The 20274-nt window shown below is 38.7% G+C and overlaps 1 protein-coding gene across 10 annotated transcripts in view; it reads left to right on the forward strand.

The window, feature by feature from the left end:
• myh14 (myosin, heavy chain 14, non-muscle) overlaps nt 1–20274 on the forward strand; it is a 160553-nt gene that overhangs the window by 128136 nt on the left and 12143 nt on the right. For all 10 annotated transcript variants that reach the window (XM_039741035.1, XM_039741031.1, XM_039741038.1 and 7 more), the window contains 2 exons: nt 5507–5595; nt 12175–12298. In XM_039741035.1, the coding sequence (XP_039596969.1) occupies nt 5507–5595; nt 12175–12298 (213 nt within the window). The remainder of the gene's footprint in view (nt 1–5506; nt 5596–12174; nt 12299–20274) is intronic.

Below are 20274 nucleotides of genomic sequence, written 5' to 3' on the forward strand. Positions count from 1 at the left end.
AAGCAATGTACACACTTCTCTCTATGCTGTGGTTTCTATTACACACCTGAAAGAAAGAGACAATACATGTGAAAATATCCAGCATACAGCAACATGCGGGACTGGCAGGAACACTCAATAAAACTGAATAAAAAGAAAATCAAGTGACGGTGAGATACGAAGAAGGCAGCTTCGCCAGCGCCTGTGTGTCAGAACCGGTGGGGGCGTTAGTATGCATCGTGGTACAACGCAGAGCTATAGCGCCTGTATTCTGTTTCTTTTGTACCCAGGGCACGCAGAGGAGAGAATAGTAAAGAGCAGTAAGTTCGGCGCTATATGCAATCATCAGACACTCCCCATCTGCCCGTTGTTTTGTTATACTTTTCAATACTTTTATACTGCTCAAACGGGCATGCTCACAAAATACACACACTTCATTTCGCAAACAAAACAAGTGCACTTTTATTCAAAACTACCTGTATAACCAAGAAAAAGAAAGCAAGTTACAGTAGGCGATTGATACGACATCTTGCATGGTGCAATGCTAAGAAGTGCAGATTTTCATTCCGTGCTATATAAAATCATCACATTCAAATATTAACAGTTCCCACACACCCAAGGACCGTCCTTCCTACATTTACGACACGTGTACTTGTTGCCGTGTACACACCTCTCTGTGCTATGGTTTCTATTACACTGAATGAGCACCTGACACTGTACTTTCTTCCCGGGGGAAGGTCCGCATCAGAGAATTTCCAGTTCCTGCATAAATTCACACCCGATCTGACGCTGTTCGTTTTCAAATAATATTGCATTAGTGCGATTATATTTTCACATATATTGTCTCTTTCTTTCAGGTGTGTAATAGAAACCACAGCATAGAGAGAAGTGTGTACACTGCTTCTTACAGGAAAAGGCGATGGAAAAAGTGCACTTGAATAAAAGTGCACTTTTGTTATACTTTTACACCAATATATGTTCCTGTGTTTGAACGACACGGGCAGATGGGGAGTGTCTGATGATTGCATATAGCGCCGGTTACTGGTCTTTACCATTCTTTCCTCTGCATGTCCTGGAGTACAAAAGAAAAGCATACAGCAACATGCGGGACTGGCAGGAACACTCAATAAAACTGAAAAGCAAGTGACGGTGAGATACGAAGAAGGCAGCTTCGCCAGCGTTTGTGTGTCAGAACCGGGGTGATTGTGCGTTAGTATGCATCGTGGTACACTGCAGAGCTATAGCGTCTTTAGTGAAAACAGCCGTGTCAGATGGGGTTGTATGGATTGATTCTGAACGCGACTGAGAGAGTGAAAAGTGAATCAAAAAAAAAAGCTAACCTTTACAAGGATCATAAATTGCACCGGCTGTTACAGACTGAAATCAAATGTATGCTTTTATTCTAAAACAGTAAGACTAAGAGCAGTTTACTTCTCAAAACGGAGGGGCAGGATCGAACCGCGACCCTTGATTCCAAGCGGGGCTGAGTCTATTGAACCACGGAGTCAGTTACAGTAAACTGGTGTCAATGTCGCATGTTAAGGCGGCTTTTTGTTTCTGCAGTTATATGTTTGAATAAAAGTGCAATTGTGTTATTCTTGTGAAAATGTTTCTTTGCTATTTGGACTTCAGGCTTCATACATTATATAGTTTATGCCTACATTTTGTCATCTACTACTAGAATATAAAAAAGTTTCTGTTTTAACAATGTGTTGACACAGATTACTGTAGAAACGGAACAGACATGAAATGCGTGTGTTCCAAACAACGATCTATTATTTCCACTCTAAAACTCCACTTCACTCCCAGATACTCAATCAAGGCATGAGCTGAGAGAAGTTCGTGCACGTTCTAAATTGGTGGGGGGATGGAATAGCCGGCTTCTCTTTATCAGCACATTTAGAAGACAAAGGGCGCTGGCGGAGAGGTGTGAAGGGATTTAAGAAGCAGTTTAAGGTGGGACGGAATTACGAGTTTTTTCGTAGGCTCTGGTAATTCTAGTGTTAAGTAAAAGATGTTTTGAAAGGATGTAATTCAGCTGCACATTTCTCTTCTCAAAACTGGCCTTTGTGAATGAATGCAGAATCTGAAATTCCAGGTGTTCATTTCAGACAATATAGCTGAAGCTGCTTGTGAGCCAAAAGAGCATACAAAGAATAATGGGAGTGTTAAGTGAATCGGTGCTTACTGCTGTAAGGTGAAGGCAAGTTATTGTTTTTGGAGTCCATGCTTACTTCTTTCTAAAGTGACATTGCTTTATTTTTTATTTTGTTTTTCCACTTTATATTTTGATGTGTGGGTGTAAAAAATATTCCTGAAGGGAGAGCAGGAGGTAGGCTATTTGGAAGAAGTCAATAATATTATTTAAAGAAAGAAACTTATCCTCTACTAGGACAAGTTTGATAAAACATTTTGAGTCAGAAACAACACAGGAGGTTCATTCCGTCTTTAACACTTTCAAGGTGGGTGTCGACAATTGTTAACACATAAAGAACTGACAGCGAAATCACGTAGAATGTATCATATAGTTTTATCCACTAGATGTCAGCAAAGGCCACTTAATTCTTCTAAAAAAATATCAAGTCTAGTTTTGAAAGTCCCTAAAGTCCTACTATCTACCACACTACTTGGCTTATTCCATGTATCTGTGGTTCTCTGTATAAGGAAAAACTTCCTAATGTTTGTGTGAAATTTACCCTTAACATGTTTCCAACTGTGTCCCCGTATTCTTGATGAACTCATTTTAAAATGAAAGTCTCAATCCACTGGACTAATTTCCTTCATAATTTTAAACACTTCAATCATGTCACCTCTTAGTCTTCTTTTGTTTAAACTGTTAAGACTCAGCTCTTTTAATCTTTCTTCATAATTCTTTTCTCTGTAGCCTGGAATGAGCATAGTTGCTCTTCTCTGGACCTTCTCTTGTGCTGCTATGTCCTTTTTGTAGCCTGGAGACCAAAACTGCACACCGTACTCCAGATGAGGCCTCACTAGTGCATTATAAAGCTTGAGCATAAGCACGGACTCCTGTGGAACACCACTCTTAACCTCAAGCAATTCTGAAGAGGTTCCTCACACCATAACCCTCTGCTTCCTGTGTCTCAGCCAATTCTGCACCCATCTGCAAACTTCACCCTCAACTCCAACTTCTTTTAGTTTGATGCCCAACCTCTCACGTGGCACCTTATCAAATGCCTTTCAAAAGTCCAGATAAATAATATCATATACTCCACTTTGATCATATCCTTTTGTTGCTTCCTCATGGAATTCCAGCATGTTAGTAAAACACGACCTCCCTCTTATGAGCCCATGCTGTCTGTTCAGTAAAACTCCTATTGTTGCCATGTGTTGCTCAATCTTATCGTTAATAATTCCTTCCATTAATTTGCCCTACCAAAGTTAATCTTAACAGTTCGAGTCTTTGCATCCACACTGTTCTAAAATACTGACAACTGTATTTTATTATAACCACTTGATCCTAGTGGTTCAATCACCTCTACCCCCCCAATTCTGTCCTGATTATTACAAAATAATAAATCTAGACATGCTACCCCCAGCATTGGTGCTTTACATACCGAGTTAAAAAACAGTCACTGATTACTTATAAAAACCCCTTCTCTTGTACTCCACTATTTGCAAGGTTGTCCCAGTTGATATTTGTGTAGTTACATTTCCCCATGACTATAATATAACCCTTGTGGAAGTGACACAGACAGGCAGACCACATGAGTGCAAGCAAACACGTTTTTAATTTCCTTCCTTTTTACAGCACACAGTGCACAATCCCCAGCATCACTGCTCAGTCCTTTTCTTCTTTTCTCTCTCACTTTCTCTGTTTCTCTTTCTCTATTCTTCTGCCCCCTCCACTCCTCTATCCGCAAGCTCTATCCTCCACCTCCCGGCTCTGGCTCCCTGAATGGAGTGAGGCGGCCTCTTTTATACCCCATCCGGAAGTGCTCCAGGTGCTCTCGGAATTGCTTTCGGCAGCACTCCCGTTTGTGGCACAAGTGCTGAATGGGCACCCAGAACTACTCCAGGTGCCCCCGGACCTTATTCTTGTAGCTTTTCTGAGTGTGGCGGAACTACTGTTGTCCAGGGCCCACAAGCATCCAGGCACCACCTGGCGGTGACCACGGTCCCAACGTACTCCAGGGGGGTCACCATCTCGTGTTCCAGGGGAGGTATTGTCCCCAATAAGTCCTCTCCCCTGGTCCTTCCATCATAGGGGTGTCCTGGTCAGGGACCTTCCCCGGTTGTCTGCCACACCCTGTAAATTGCCTTTTTAATATTATTAGAAACATGTGCATTGAAATGACTGTCTGCATTGGGCGGTCTATAACACACTCCTCCTAAAATAAGGCCTCTCTCCTTAAAACATTTTCTGACGAAGCCACATGCCCTCACTAAGATGAGACTCGTTGTCCAACTGAAGAGGACTACATTTAAATTCTGGTTGACATAAACAGTAGCCCCATCTGCTTTTCTGTTGTATTGCTTTTCACAAACTGGGTAATAAAAAGGTATTTGACAAAACAGAAAAGTTAAGCCTTCAAAGAGTTAATTATCTCCTCTGCAAATACTGAAGAAGGAGCATTCACCACAGCAATCTGTCAGAGAATGATCAAAAAAGTAAGGGCAGAGGTCAGTTTTATGAACAAGTGAATTTACATAACAGTGCTGATTAATGCATGCGTTGACTCTGATTGGTTCGTTGGTTTACACTCAAATGGCTTATTGAAATAAAAGTCTATTCTACCTCACTCTTGTTCTTCTCATATCTGTAATGTTCAGCTATTACCTTGAAATGTCTGTGTATATGACAACTGCTCAGTCTTGTTGTTTTTAGGTCATCTGCTGATCTCTTAATTGTCTCCTTGTACATTCTGTGTATGACATCATCCTCCTCCTGGTACATCCTTGTCTTTGTCGCTCACTTGACATTTATCTAGCTTCCTGATATGCCTTAACAGATTTCTGACATTTATTAACCCTTTTACTCTTCTAAGATAGATGCCAAAGTATATTTTAATGTGGAAAGCATACTAAAATACTTAACTGTTGTTACCTCCAAAATATTATCTCACAACTACACTTTGGGAGCATTTTCTGAAAAACTGAAGTATGTTCAGTTTTATATTGGATGAAGAATCTCTCGTTAAAGTGGTAATTAAAAAATTAATTAGTTAAATATTTGTGATTAAAGGTGTTCCTAGAATGTCTCTCTGAGCACATACATAAAATTCTGTGTTCCTGACACACCAAGTAGATGAGACTTAACTGGTCAAAGAGCATAAATGTTAGGCATCCCATATTAGAAGGGGCTAACCTGTGTAGTAATTTGAGTCACCAGTAACCTCTGTTTTTGTAATTTTTTTTATTGCATTTTGACATACTTTATGTTCTTTTAATCATTACTGGCCCTCAAGATGTAGAGAAACCCCTGTTGGAGTATAACTGACTGCAGTTTGGGTGTATTTTTATTATCAGCGTGTTTAATTTTTAAAACTTTTTTTTTTTCACTACTAAGGATCTTGCAGCAGCTGAACGAGCCAAACGACAGGCTCAGCAAGACAGAGATGATATTGCAGAAGAGATTGCCAATAGCACAACTGGAAAGTAAGTGGTTGATTTTAACAATTGTTGGCATCTAATTTAGAAAATATTACACATTCAGAGGAAGTTTATCGTTTGATTTTCTGATTGGCAGTAATTTAATTCAGTTTATTTTTATATAGCATTCTTCACTGAGTACAGGCTTGGAGCCCTATAATATGTTTACAGAAAAAATACAAATTATAAATTTTACAAAATGCCAAATCTACACACGTAAAATACAGATCTGGTGAAACATACAGTAAAACACAATTTTGAACTGATTAATATAGAAGGATCCTAACACTATATATCCATTAATATTATCATTGAGGTATGAGCAGTCAGCAGCATCCTGGGAGAAAATATACATCTGGAGGGTCCATGGTCAGTCCAAGTCAGTCTTACACAGTAAGAGTTCTGAAGAAGTGTATGTGCATCAGTGGGCACTATAATGAAGTAGCACTTTATTAAGGGTTACTTCCTACCCTGTACCAGTTGCTACCAAAGCAGAAGTAAGCACCTAGTGACACTGAAATTGACTTAGCAGGTCTGAGAATGTTTGTATTTATATCTAACTAGCAGTGAAACAGGACAAACTTTAAAAACCGATAAATAACAAGGTATCGCTAGCTAAGTGGAGGCAAGTTACACTCCAAAACGCAGAGGTAGACCAACTCCCCACTCCTGACATCACGCTTTCCCTTCCCTTTGGCCCACTGCGTGTTTCTCGAATTCGCACAAATAAATTGGTACCGCAAGTGAACTATGATTCTTAGCGTGATGAGAGAAGTCGCAAAATCTACCGGAATGTTCAAGCAAATTATGCAAAAAAAACCCGATCTAAATCCGTTAAGTTGTTCTCAAGAAAGACAGACGTTGGATTTTATATAGAGAGAGATTTGGGAGATGGTATTGAATAATTGTGGGTTTAAAATACAGAAGAAAGGAATTACAAGGAAAATGAAATTGAAAGGAAGATATAGTATATGCATAAAGTGCAAATTCGACATGAAGTACTTCATGAAAACAGTCATGTGGAACATCTAAAAATTGCATTTCAATGACATTTATTTTAAAAACTATATTGTGCTTCTATTTAAATCTGCTCAATAGCATCCATCATTTACTCACATTATGTTTAAAGTTTTATAAAAATTTAATTAAATGTACTCACCCCATGCCACTTCATGGTCACCAGTTATCCTTATATATGCATCTTTGAGATGTAAGTGGAAACTTGGAAAAAGAAAATCTTGATGAAGACTGATACACTTGCTGTAAAGTTAACAAAGATTTTATGGGCTGCTGAGATAAAATGTACTGTGAAATCTGTCGTGTGTAGTTAACTTGAGGTCTTCATTCTTGGCACATTGTGGTCCACAGATGAACAGGTAAAGAGATGGTTGTTACATGAGGTCTTGAGAATAGGATGGGTTGGGTATCTCTTTGATTCTGTAATTTACGGAACTTCGTTTGTGAGCTGTGCAGTGTGAGACGATGTTATGAATCAAATCTTAAAGCCCAAAGCATAACAGCATAAAACTGCCCTGTTGTGTGGTCGTTTTGAAGCATGTCTTCAATGTGGTTTACATTACAATGTTATATACAGTATGTGTGTGTGTGTGTGTGTATATATATATATATATATATGGGTGATCCCAATTTAGTATCTAGGTTGAAAATGTAAAAAAAAAAATCTTTTCAAGATTATGATACACCATCTTTGACATGATATAGGCTTCATCACAGAGATCTGTTTTCTTGGTCCAGCAGTTTGAGGCTATGGTACAATATAGGGTGTTCAGCACCTTTGATGTTCTAACTTAACACAGCACCCAGGCTTGCCTCGGCAGCATCCATCTTGGGAATTAAAGGATGAGAGAATATTAGAACATTAGAAAAATCTAGACGAGAACAGGTCATTCAGCCCAACATTACTCACATGTCCAATCCATTTAATTCTTCCAAAGTAAAATTAAGTCTAGTTTTCAAATTCCTTCTGTCTACTACACTGCTTGGTTGATTGTTCCATATGTCTGTGGTTCCCTGGGTAAAGAAATACATACTAACGTTTGTGTGAAATTTACCCTTAACAAGTTTCCCTGTGTTTTTGATGAACTTGTTTTATAGTAACAGTCTTGATTCACTGTATTAATTCACTTCATTGTTTTAAGCACTTCAGTCATGTCTGTCAATCCTCTTCTGTTTAAACTGAAGAGGCTCAGCTCTTTTAATCTTTCCACATAATTCATCCCTTGTAGCCCTGGAATCAGCCTAGTTGCTCTTTCTGGACCTGTTCTATCATAGCTATGTCCTGTTTGTAGCCTGGTGACCAAAACTGCACACAGTACTCCAGATGGTGCCTCACCAGTGTGTTATAAAGCTTGAGCACAACCTCCTGTGACTTCTACTTCACACATTAGGGTGCTATATAACCTGACATTCTGTTAACCTTTTTAATGGATTCTGTCACTGTCTGGAAGTTAATAGTGACAGGTCCACTACAACTCCTAAATCCCACTCATAAGGTGTACTTTTCATTTTCAGAACTCCCATTGTGTATTCAAATCTAATATTTTTACTTCCTATGTGTAATACTTTGCCATTACTTACATTAAATTTCATCTGCCACAAATCTGTCCAAGTCTCTCTGTAATGGTTTAGCGGATTCCAGATTATTTGTTAATCCACCTATGTTGGTATCATCTGCAAACTTAATTTACTTGTTACTTAAATTCTGTCCAAATCGTTAATATATATTAAAATAGCAGTGACCCTAGCAATGACCCCTGCTGGACACCACTCTTAATGTCAGCCATTTCTGACAGGGTTCCCTTATGTGGCACCTTATCAAATGCTTTCTGAAAGTTTAAGATAAATAATATCATAAGCTCCACTTTGATTGTATTCTTTTGTTGCCTCCTCATAGAATTTCAGCATGTTGGTAAAACACGACCTCCCTCTTCTGAGCCCATGCTGACTGTTCAGTCAAACTTCTGTTCTTGCCATGTGTTGCTCAAGATTTCCCTTAATAATTCCTTCCATTAAGTTACCTGTAATGCACGTCAAGCTTACTGGCCTATAGTTGCTTGGATCTGTCCTATCACCCTTTTTTATATAATGGGATGATATTTGCCATTTTCCAGTCCTTCAGAATTTCCCCAGTGTGCTGTGACGTCCTAAAAATATGTGTCAAAAATGTATATTTCGACTCTTTAACCTTCTCAAGAATATGAGGATAAATATAATCAGGACCTGGTGATTTGTTTGATTTCAGCCTATTTAATCTAAGCAGCTCTTCTCTCTCTACAATTTTCCAATCACTCAGTACCTCCTTAGTAGTCATTTTCCTGTTGTGAGGTTATCTACTCCCATACATGTAAAGACCTCTGAAAAATGCAAGTTTAGAGCATCTGCTATTTCACTGTCTGTGCTTTTTATAAGTTCGATACAATCAAAATAGGTGAAGATGTCAGGCCTGCTTTAAGTCTCTGAATATAGACCCCAATGTGCACACACTATAAATATTCATAAATGCTTCATGAATGCAAAATAACAAAATGAATGGCATTATCCTCACAAAATCACATTTGCAAGGTTACACACCTTTCCATGGTTGGTAATCAGTAAGAGTGTACCTAATTTGTATTTCACCTTGTCAGAAACATAAAATCCATGATGTCCAGTCTGTGGAGAAGACCTTGACTACATTTACCACGGTAAAGATAGTGATGTGCTTGAATCTTGCACTTTCTTAGTGTGGTTCAAAATGACTAAAAGAATGAACAAAAAGTAATTAACAGTAACCCTATGCATTATGCATGAAGTGTGGCCAATTTACTTTTATGAAGATGGATTATAACCTGAACTCCAGGGAGACTAGAAGTGGAGGAGTGTGCATAATTTATTAATGAGAAATGCTGTCATTTTTTGTCGCAATAAAGCACCATGTGTGTTCAAAAGACGATGAATTCTTGGCTGTGAGGCCATCTGATTGTGCATTCAATCAGACTTTGCGTACATTGTTTTGTCTGCTGGCACTACACCTGTTGCTGCTGCTGTTATTCATAGAGGACCTTTGGATGCCTGCAAGATAACTACAGAAGACTTCAGGTTCTGTATTCTGGTTCACCATGTAACAATCACTGTTATCTGAGAGAGGATCATGACCTCAGATTTAGAGATTCTGGTTCTCACAATGACTTTTCACACTTGGCTGTGAAGTGTTCCATTGTATGTTGGAGGTTGCTGTCAGATGAGGCCTAAAGGACAACCTCATGTCCAAAAAACCAGGGATGTATGCGTTAGGTCCCCAAATTGCAAATCAAAGCTTCATCTTAATATCCTGACCATGGAAATATTAAACTGGAGTGGCAATGAGATGTTGTAAGACTTGGTAGAATTTCCTGCCCACAATGAGCCAAGTTTGCAAGCCCAGCTCTCATTGCACAAAGTAACGAGACAGAATGGTTCACAGAGGTGGTCATTTCTTCCCAGCTTCTTGCAGCTTATGACAGGTCTCTGTCATAAGTCATCTCCAAGTTCATAAAATATGGCAGAAAGGATTGGCAAAGTCTTATGATCTCATAAATATAATGCAAAGACAAAGCACAGGTCTGCACTTCCTTGACCAAGGTGGACTTCACATTATTCTTTCTGGAACTGAGGTCTTGCTTTTTGCCAAACTCTCTGCTATAATACCAGAATGAGATATACATCTTGATTTCAAAAATGTTCAAAGTCTGCTATTGCCTTTGGTCATAGTGCGTTGTTTTCAGTTGCATTTTTGTGAATTTAAAATATCAGTCCATCAGTGATCAACACCCGCTTAATCCATTTAATGGTCAAAAGAGTGAAAGGTACATTCTACATTCAAAATATTTTAAACGTTTTCTCCTCTTAAGTATTGTGACGAAGTCTGCTTCATAGCTGTGCTGCCTAATTATAATTTTAAGCATATAAATGTTCATATTTATTGAATTAAAGTGAGTAAATGTGGCATCTTTTTTCACTTCATACAGTAAAGACCTTTGCAGCTCATTTAAGGCTAGTTATTTTTAAGCAAAGTCCAATTTTATTATAAATTGTTACTTTTGAGTATTATATAACACATTAATATCTTGTAATTTTACTAAGTCATCATTGGAGAGATACGTTTATATAGGATGATGAATCATACCTTTCAAGTCAAGGTACATAATTCACTAAATACAATTGAGATCTAACTTCTGCATTATGTTCAGAGTAAAACAGAAACGTAACAGAATACTTTATTGTACATATTTGTATGTCTCCAGTCTATAAATGCAGTGAATTCAAAAAGTATTAAGACCCCTTTGGGTCTGCACGACCTGTTTCTGTCTGTGTTTCCTCCCATTTCCATATTCCGACAGGGGTTGACATCCTACGGCACTTGGCACACAGAACAATTGTCAATGACACTCTGATTGATTGAATTGAAATATAGTAAAAATTATATTTTAACTACAGAGCACACGTTTGCACCGTCACCTACGTTTTGCGCATGCGACTCACATATAAGGGAATTTAGCTATACAATTGCTTCGCATTAGTTGATTAATAGCTCTGATTAATAATAGAGAATGATTAATCATATTAGAATTCTTGATAATTTTTTCTTATTCAAACTTTGCATTTTTTATTGAAAAAACTTGCAATTTATAATTTGTAATACAATTTTTAATAAATGTGGTGCAAATTAAAATTTGACAAAACATTCTTTTCACATATGATCCTATTGTATTTTAAAATATTGAATGACCAATAATATAAGATCCAGTTATAATGGGCTGCAAAAGTATGCCCATTATAACCGGACCAATTTTGATACTATATATAACAATACTGGTAGAATTACTGTATGTCAGCACGCATTGTAACATAAGTTTGGCACGAAACCGCTGAAAGGTTGCCGACCCTGGTGTAGGAAACAGTACTCACTTACAGCTTAACCTTCTTTGCAGTTTCTCTAAAGCAAAGAGCTGCACTGGTAAGTATTTCAAAGATCTGTCTGTCTTCCTTTGTTAATTACCCTTTTTCTCATTATTATCATAGCAATATAAAGCGCCATATTCTCCAAATAATGCTTGTTTAGAAGTAATCAACAAATGTTGGGAATCCTGCAGGAATTGTTTTTCGTCAACTTTCAAGGCTTATTTAACTTCCATTGCTGCAGAAAAGCTGTAAGATGTTAGCCGGTTATTTGTTCTCTGATAAAGGCTGTTTTGTATAACTCTGAAAATTACATTATATTTCAATCTTTGGTAACATAATTTTTTTTTTTTTTTAACTTTTCGTAGTTTACCGTTTACTTTTGTACCATATCAGGTTTCATTTAACTTGATCTGCTTGAAGTGGAATAAAAATAGACAAATGTGGGTGTTGTAAAAGATTTGACTGGTAGTGTAGACACTGTGTAACTGTCACAGTAGAAAGTTAAATGTGGTTTGTTTATGTCATCAAAGTCTTGCATTCACATTCATTGTATTTACTTTCTTTTTGTAACACAGTTTTCTGAAATTTGTATTTTATTTTGTTTGTGGCTATCTGTTTATCTCACGTTTTCTTCATCCTATTCAGATCTGCCCTGTTAGATGAAAAACGGCGACTAGAAACTCGAATTGCTGAGCTGGAGGAAGAGCTTGAAGAAGAACAAGGGAATATGGAACTTCTGAATGACAGGTTCAGGAAAACTGCCTTGCAGGTAATTAGTGGGCTTGGGCAGTCTGCTGCCATTGTAGTGTAGTTCTGCTTATTTTTCACAAGGTGGTGTCAAATGGCAGGCGAACAGAAATCTTGCATCATCCAAACAGCACCCCTGTGGACAATGCTACCAGTATGTAAAGGGTACATAATGTGATTGATTTCAGTTTAATCTGATTAAGTGAATTTCTAGATATGAGCCCAGCACGCTATGCAATCATTACAAATACAGGATTTAAAAAGTAAGAGATACTAATCCTGATACATCATGTCGTACTGTATATACAGAATTATACCTTTAATGCAATATATATCTATAGGTTTTAAACCCATATTCCTAATTCTCCAAAGTCGGCAACAACAAACGACAGACGTTTTGGATAGAAAATGTCCATCATAAGAGGTAAACTTCCATTCCAAGGCCCAGATACCACTTTGGATACTCATATGTGAAGGTTAATGGAAAATACGTAATGATTTCAAATCAAAGTAAATAATAACTGAAAAGTAATACAAGAGTGTCTTATGAAATGACCTCAGCATCAGCCTTACAATTAGCGGTGTGCTCTCCTAAAATAATGGGCTGCCAGTCTGAGACGAGAAGTTTGTTTTTTTTTTCTTCTAATAGCAATTGTATAACAAACAACAGAAGTGAGCAGTGGATTTTAGCATGAAATGGGAAAAATGTACAGTGCAGCGAAAAAATCTATGGCAACCGAAAAGAATGTGTTTTAAGACGAGAAAACAAACACAAAAATAAATACAGATCAACACTGATATCATTAAAAGTAACTGAAATGCCTTGTGTTTGGTTCGCAAACCTCTCTTGAGGTCCCCAACCAGTCCACGTATTTGTTAAACTCCAACAAAAGCACAACTGATTCAAATTAGTAATATTAGTGATTAGCTAAGCCGGTGTGTTAGTGATACATCAGTACAGTGGGAACGATAAATACTGGAGTGATTTGATGAAGGTCTAGAAACAATTGCACTGGCAGACATAAAATCAGAGGTTTGTATCAATAGGGCTACAGTCAGCAAGCAATAGCACAGCAAACCAGAGTTACAAGATGGGGTCTTCAAATTGTCATTAAGAAATCTGAATAAAGTCTACCAGGCAAAGACCAAAAACAGTCGAAAACCTAACAAACATCAGCATCTGATGAACGGTACATACAGTAGAGGTCGCTTCCTTTAAGGACAGAAGGGCTTGCTGAGTGTCAGGGACCAAAATCCACACTTGGACCATCCAGAGAAGACTATTCTATTAGAAAGGCCAGAAGCAAAAGGGATTGCTGTACACAGAAGACCATAAGGCATGGAGTAGCCAGTACTAGCAGTAGAAAGTCTTATTGAGTTACAAGTCCACATTTGACATTTTAGGCTCACAAAGACGCCAGCATGTTAGATGAGGAGTTGGCAATAGGCATTCTGAGGCTTATCTGTGATATTCTATGAAGAATGGTGGTGGCTCTCTCATAGTCTGATCATAATCAATGTAATGATGATTGCAGAGAATTGTAAATAGACTTTGATCCATCATGCTTGTACTATTGGGAAAACAACGCATCTGCTTTATACCCGTGGCAATAAAATTACACTTTAATGTTGGGCACAGGTAAGTTTAAATGAATTCCCAAAAGTAAATAGAAAGCAGTCTGCTGATTTAAGAACCAAAATCTAAATCATTGCTGTACAACACGGATTACAGAGGATGTGCACAAGTGACGGAGTAACATAATGGCCATATGTAAATTTGTACTTCATTAAGTTCAAATCAGATTTAACAGGTTTATAGTTGAGTGGCACCAGAAAGGGCAACACTCCGAAGGCTATTGTCATTTGTTGTCAGCCTCAGTGTTGGAGGCCTGGTGTTTTGAAAGCTTAGCACCCATCTGCCTCTATTAGGATGGAAATGAAGGAGGTTCACTGAGTTACTATACCTCAAAGCAAACATGACCAGTAATATTGTACCCAACAAATTGGCAAGAGGCCTATAATTGTAGAAGATAACGCCCTATACTTCAACTCTAAATACATACAGAGATGCAAACGCTTTGAAAGTGAAGCTGCCATACAAGACCATCCTAGTTCCTCAACATACGGTCTTCTGAATTGTTTATACTTTTAACAGTTATGGATATTAATAGGGAACAAAGCTATTGCTTATTGTTAAAATACATGTCTTGTGACACTTGCTGCCTTGTATTCAGTCGGGTTCTCCTATACTCACAGCACAGAGTCTTCTCCTCAGATTGTCTGATGTCCATGAGCTTATTCAAGTTCTGAGCTTGTTTCCTGCTAGCCATCCCAGATTGACAGCAGTCTGAGTTTTCTCCCCTTGCCAAGTTCCATACTTTCTACCTTGCTGTCCCTTTGTGAGTTATATCGATCCAAACGTCCCTCCAAATCTCCATTACCGTACTTTTTCCAGTTATCCTTTCTCACATTCACTGATTTTAGTTCATGGTCATGTTGCACCAGTGCCCATTAGTGCAGAGAGAAGCAGTGGCAATGCGAGAGATACCACATCATTTTGTCGCCATTACACTCTTGTCAGTAGCTGGCTGTGCCTGTTCATCGTTGGCATCCTTTATGCCAAACACGTATTAAATTGAGTAACTTCTGATAGGCCAAAAGTGGATGAGGAACATCGTATTGTGCAAACAAAAATGAACATCTGCCTAGAAATGGTAGCTGAGATCATCCCTATTGAAGAATCGTTTGTTTAACATTTGATTTACATGTTAAGACATTTCAGTTGCTAAATGCTTTGTGAGGAGAAAACAGTTGGCTGCAAAGAAACAACAAACTACTTTTATTGCAACCCTTACTTGTGTCTTTACAACTGCTTTGTTTAGCAAAACTCAAAAGAGATGCCATGTAAGTAGAGACCATCCAATATATGTGAAGAAAGAAAGCACATGTCCTGTATAATAATTTTCTTTATGTAGAGTATAGCTGCTCTTTTGGGGGGTCCGTCACATGTCAAAAGAGTGTCTCATTAGGAGAAATGTTACAAATTTCAGGTCTTTTGATTTGCAGCCTGGGTGTTGGCTATGTGTATTTTGCATTTTCTCCCAGCATCTGGATTGGATTTTAATGCTTTTTTTTTTTCATTTTACGACTTGTAATTATATGCTCTGAAATGCATTGATGTGATTGTGCAGCAATATTAACATCTGGAACATAAAGTCTTTGCACAAGGAATGAGCAAAAATACTTAACTTTTTTTTGGTTTGGTGGCATTCCATATCTTCCTTTCTTTTGCCACAGCTTTTACAATATAATCTTTGAAATGTTCATTTATACTATTAAGACACAAATCCTGCAATGATGTTTTCAATTCAATTTTGTTTAGCACACTTCATAATGAATGAGCTCGGAGCAATGCATAAACTCACATACAGTATATGGAATACACAAGGCACATTGCAGTACTCAATATTTACAAACATTTAGGCATACAAACATTAATGCATTTTTAACTGCTTATTTTAGGTCTGTAATAGTAGCGAGTGTAACGTAAAGACAGCTGACTGTTGCAGATAAGAGCATGAAGCTCCGTTTGATATGACTTACAGAGAAAATAAATGATCCGCGTCTGGATCTATCAGATTTTGGAATGGCCATTGTCAAACTGTGGTGGACCTTTTGTCAGCTGACCACCTAGCCCCACCTCAGGCCTTCTAGAAGATACTTTGGAGGGTGTTCATGTGGAATTTCAAATTTGTATTGTTCGATAGATAATGTGAACAGTAGGAGGTGCCATCGAGCCCCCAAACCCCAGACATACACACATCCCAACACAACTCCAGGTGCAAATGTAAGCATTTTTAATCCAGACAGCTTAATGCAATTTAAATGACAGCCAGTATACAGCCTTTTAAATTCTCTCTCCTTCTCTACTTCAAGAGCATAGCCCACTGCCTCCCAGTTCTGAGTAGTGGCCAAAGTAGTGGCCTTTCTTTTAAGCCCAACCTGGGAATTGTTTCCGGTCTCTTGTCCCAGTCATCCAGAGCACTTTCAGGTCATGCGGAAACCAGGGCAGTCCTCAACTGACAGCGTCTGTTGGCAAACCCCAAAGACTCAGACATGGTGGTGTTTCCAGACTCCCATTTCTCATGCAACCCTGCTGGTGTCTTAATTAGGTTTAGCCCCGAGGAACGGTGCTACCTGCCGTGTGAGGGGGAGTGCCCTGCTCCTGGATAATCCCCTTTCCCAGTCCTTCCAATATGACCTCCTAGATGGGTAAGGGACCTTCCTTTATGCCAGCTAGGATGAATGCCCTTCCTCTGGGGAACCCACAATGTATAAATTTTTATTTGTTCCCATGTGGAAATTTTGGCTTTTTACAGAAGCCCTCTAAGTAGATAATAATAATAATACATTTCATTTATATAGTGCCTTTCCCATGCTTATGGCATAGATAGATAGATATACAGACGCAAACTATAGTCTCTGTGGTGGGTTGGCACCTGCCTTGTGCCCCGTGTTGGCTGGGATTGGCTCCTGCAGACACCCGTGACCCTGTGTTCAGATTCAGCAGAATGACTAAAGAGGAAGGAAATCAAAAAGAATAAAAAACTAAAAACTTCTGGCTTAGCAGCAGCAGTCACAGTGAGGCATTATGCAGGTGCGTTGCGGTAGTTATAAAGGAGCCCTAGTAGCGTTTCTTGACACACTTCTGCTGAATAATTCGTTGGCTGAAAGTCCTCAGTGTTTGTCAGAGAAAGGGTGTGCAGCATTGTTCATAATGGCATTCAGTTTTGTTTTAATTTTGCCTTTCGCTACTACCTCAAGGGTTCCAGAGTGTGTCCAATAACTGACCCTTGACCTTTTAATTAGCTTGTTGATTCAGTGATGTTTCAGGCCCAGCATACCACAACATAGAAAATCACACTGGTCATCACAGAGTTATAGAAGATGTGAAGAATGTCATTTCTCACATTTAAAGAATACATTCTCCAAAGAAAAAAGAGCCTGCTGTACCCTTTCGTCTCTAGTTGCTAGTCCAAACTGTCATTAATGTGAGATATAAGTACCACTGGTCTGTAATCATTATGTGAAAAGGAGCTTGGAACAGGAAAAACAGTGACACTTTCTTAGGGACAGACTGAACAGGTGACAGAGGATACCACAAAATTGGTCAGCACAGACCTTAAGAACTCGAGGACTCTCGTCCTGTGGCTTTTCCTCTGTGTAGCTTCCTCAGTTGTCTCCTTACTTGGCCTTCATTTATAGACAGCCCATACTGTTGGTCAGAGATGGACTTGTCACTGGCCATTCCAGGTCACGTGGTAGGAGTTGTTGATGTAGTAGGAATAGTGTGAGGAGACAGAGTAAGGGAAAATGTATTAAAACATTGGTTCTGGGTGTTAGCTTTGTTCACCTCCCCTTCTGACACTGATATTCTGGATTGCTTGAGTCTAATTATTATGCCCAGTCTTTTCAGGCATCCTTCATGTAATTCTGTGTATGTTTTTTTTAAACTATTTTAGCTTTGTAAGCTCTTTACTTTCTCTCAGCTGTTTTCTTTCACACTTGCTGTGCATTTTTCACAGCCTCTTTGTCACGGGATTTGAATGCATTTCTCATTCACCTTTTAGCACCTTTTAATCCAGGACTTGTTCTTTGGAAAGCAACACGCTGTCTTTGAGGGTACCACAGTGTTGAAACAAAAGTTAGCATAGTCTGTCATACGTCATTCCACAGTCTGTCATTTGGAAGCAGCTATTCAGAGCCATTTCTGCCTCCAGGCTCCACTTCGTCACTGTCCTAATGGTAACAGGTTGACATCTAATAACAGACTTGTAGCTGGGAATAAGATGAATCAGGCTGTGGTCAGATTTGCCCAAAGGTGCCAGTCGTTTACACATAAAGGCATCATTAACATTTGAATAAAGCAAGTCCAGCTTTTTATTTCCTTTAGTGGAACAAGACACAAACTGTTGGAAATTTGTCAGAATGAGTCATCATTGCAGTGTTGGTGACAAAGTGAATCATTTCTGTTGCTGAGTTGCCATCTGCAAAGGGAGGAATATAAACATTAATAAGGACAAAGTGATTTATCTCCTTGGGCAAATAACATGTATGAATTTGTATAGCCCGAATTCCAATGTGTGAATTACAAACTTACACTGTACCTCATTTACATAGATGACCATTCCACCTCTTGCCTTTTTTCCACACAGCACTGGGAGTGCTTTTATACAATGAAATTTGTCCAGCATTAAAACATTCCAGCCCTCCGGCCAATTGGGTTTGTTCATAAAGGACTTTATATTTTCTTATGTGACTACAAGGGAATGCCATTGAACCCCAAACCCCAAACACAGTTACACCCAACACAGTCATGGGTTCAAGTAAAGGTTGTTTATTTATGCACTACTTTCATTAAACTGACAACCACAGACTGAAGTATAATGACCACAATTGGTTAAAGTTTCTTTTCTCACCTTCCACTCCTCTGGCGAGTTTTGTCCACTCTCCTCCCGACTCCCACTTTATGGCTCCATTTATGTTAGACCCAGGAGTACTTTCGATGTCACAACATAGCATGGCAGAAGCACTTCTGGACCATGCAAAAGTTCCCCAAAGTATTCTTCCGGCTACAGCCTCTGGCAGCAACCAAGGATACCGACAAGGTTGCTCTTCCAAACTATATGTCCCATGAAACCCTGCAGGAGTCCAAACTGGAACTATAGCAGAGCAGCACTGCCACCTTTTTCCCTGGGAAGTAAACTGGCCCCAATAATCAGTCTACCACCATCCATCCATGATATGGTTGTCCTGATTGGGATAGGAACCTAGAGCCATCCCAGTGGGGTTGTACCTCCACTTATGTAGTTCAGTATGACCTCCCAGTTGGATAAAGCATCACTCTCTGTCCCAGTCGAGATGCCAGTCCAGCATTTACAGTTGTCAAACAGTTACGAATATTCCAAAAACAGACAAATATATGGTAAATCTGTTATTTGCAGGAAGAATTGATTTGTTTAAAATTACGATTTTTCTTAAGTTCTGTCTTTCTCATGTTTGCCTACTGCCTACATTTAGCATGCTAAATCCTTTTGTAAAACAACATGGAATGATATCATCCTTCATTTAAAAGAAGATCATTTTTGGTAAAGAAAAGTACTTCAAAAATCCAAGAATGCAAAACGTTTAGAAATCCATTTTTTGTTAATGAGATGTTCAGGTCAGGGATACAGAAGTTTCATTGTATGGTTATGCTACTTACCGATCACAGTGCCAGGGAGTGGCAACACATTGCATGTTGATTAGCCTATGCAAGTAAGAAGTTGATTGCACTCTGTATACATGACAAGATGGACTCTAGCAAAGTCTATAATAAAGACTAAAAAAAGAATTTGTTCTGAAGAGTACAAACTGGCAGGTACTGATTCCCAAAAGCATTTTGGAATCTCCCTTAATCTAGTATTATATTGGGAGTTTTTGTGGATTTTTTTATTCCAGACTACCGACATTGTCTATCTAGGCAGCTTTGAGTGCAAGGCTGGAACCTGGAATGACGTACTACTGCATATACTCGCATTTAAGTTTTCCCGTGGATAAGTCGGTTCTTGATTTTACTGTATAATTTCCGGTATTTTATAATGTCGGTCGTATAAGTCGAATGCAGAAAACTCACATTATTGGTCCAAAAGATTATGATATGCTAACACCCACCTGAGAGAGTAACCACGGAGCACACTGTTTTTTTTTTTTTCTATGTATTGTGCCTACGTGACCACACGGTAATACCTGAACTATTCCGAAGCGACATTTGCACTGTTTTGTGTTTTTTGTATCTTACACTCTCACACACCTTTATCGTAAGAGCATCCCTTATCCACGATTTAGCGTTCGATCAGAAGAAAACCTGAAGATGGTTTTAAATTAAAAGTCGTTGAAGTGGCGAAAGAAATTGGTAACTGCGCTGCTGCAACCAAATTCAATATGTCTGAGAAACTG

Source organism: Polypterus senegalus, chromosome 18 (genome assembly GCF_016835505.1).
Source record: "Polypterus senegalus isolate Bchr_013 chromosome 18, ASM1683550v1, whole genome shotgun sequence".
In the NCBI taxonomy this organism is placed as follows: Eukaryota; Metazoa; Chordata; class Cladistia; order Polypteriformes; family Polypteridae; genus Polypterus; species Polypterus senegalus.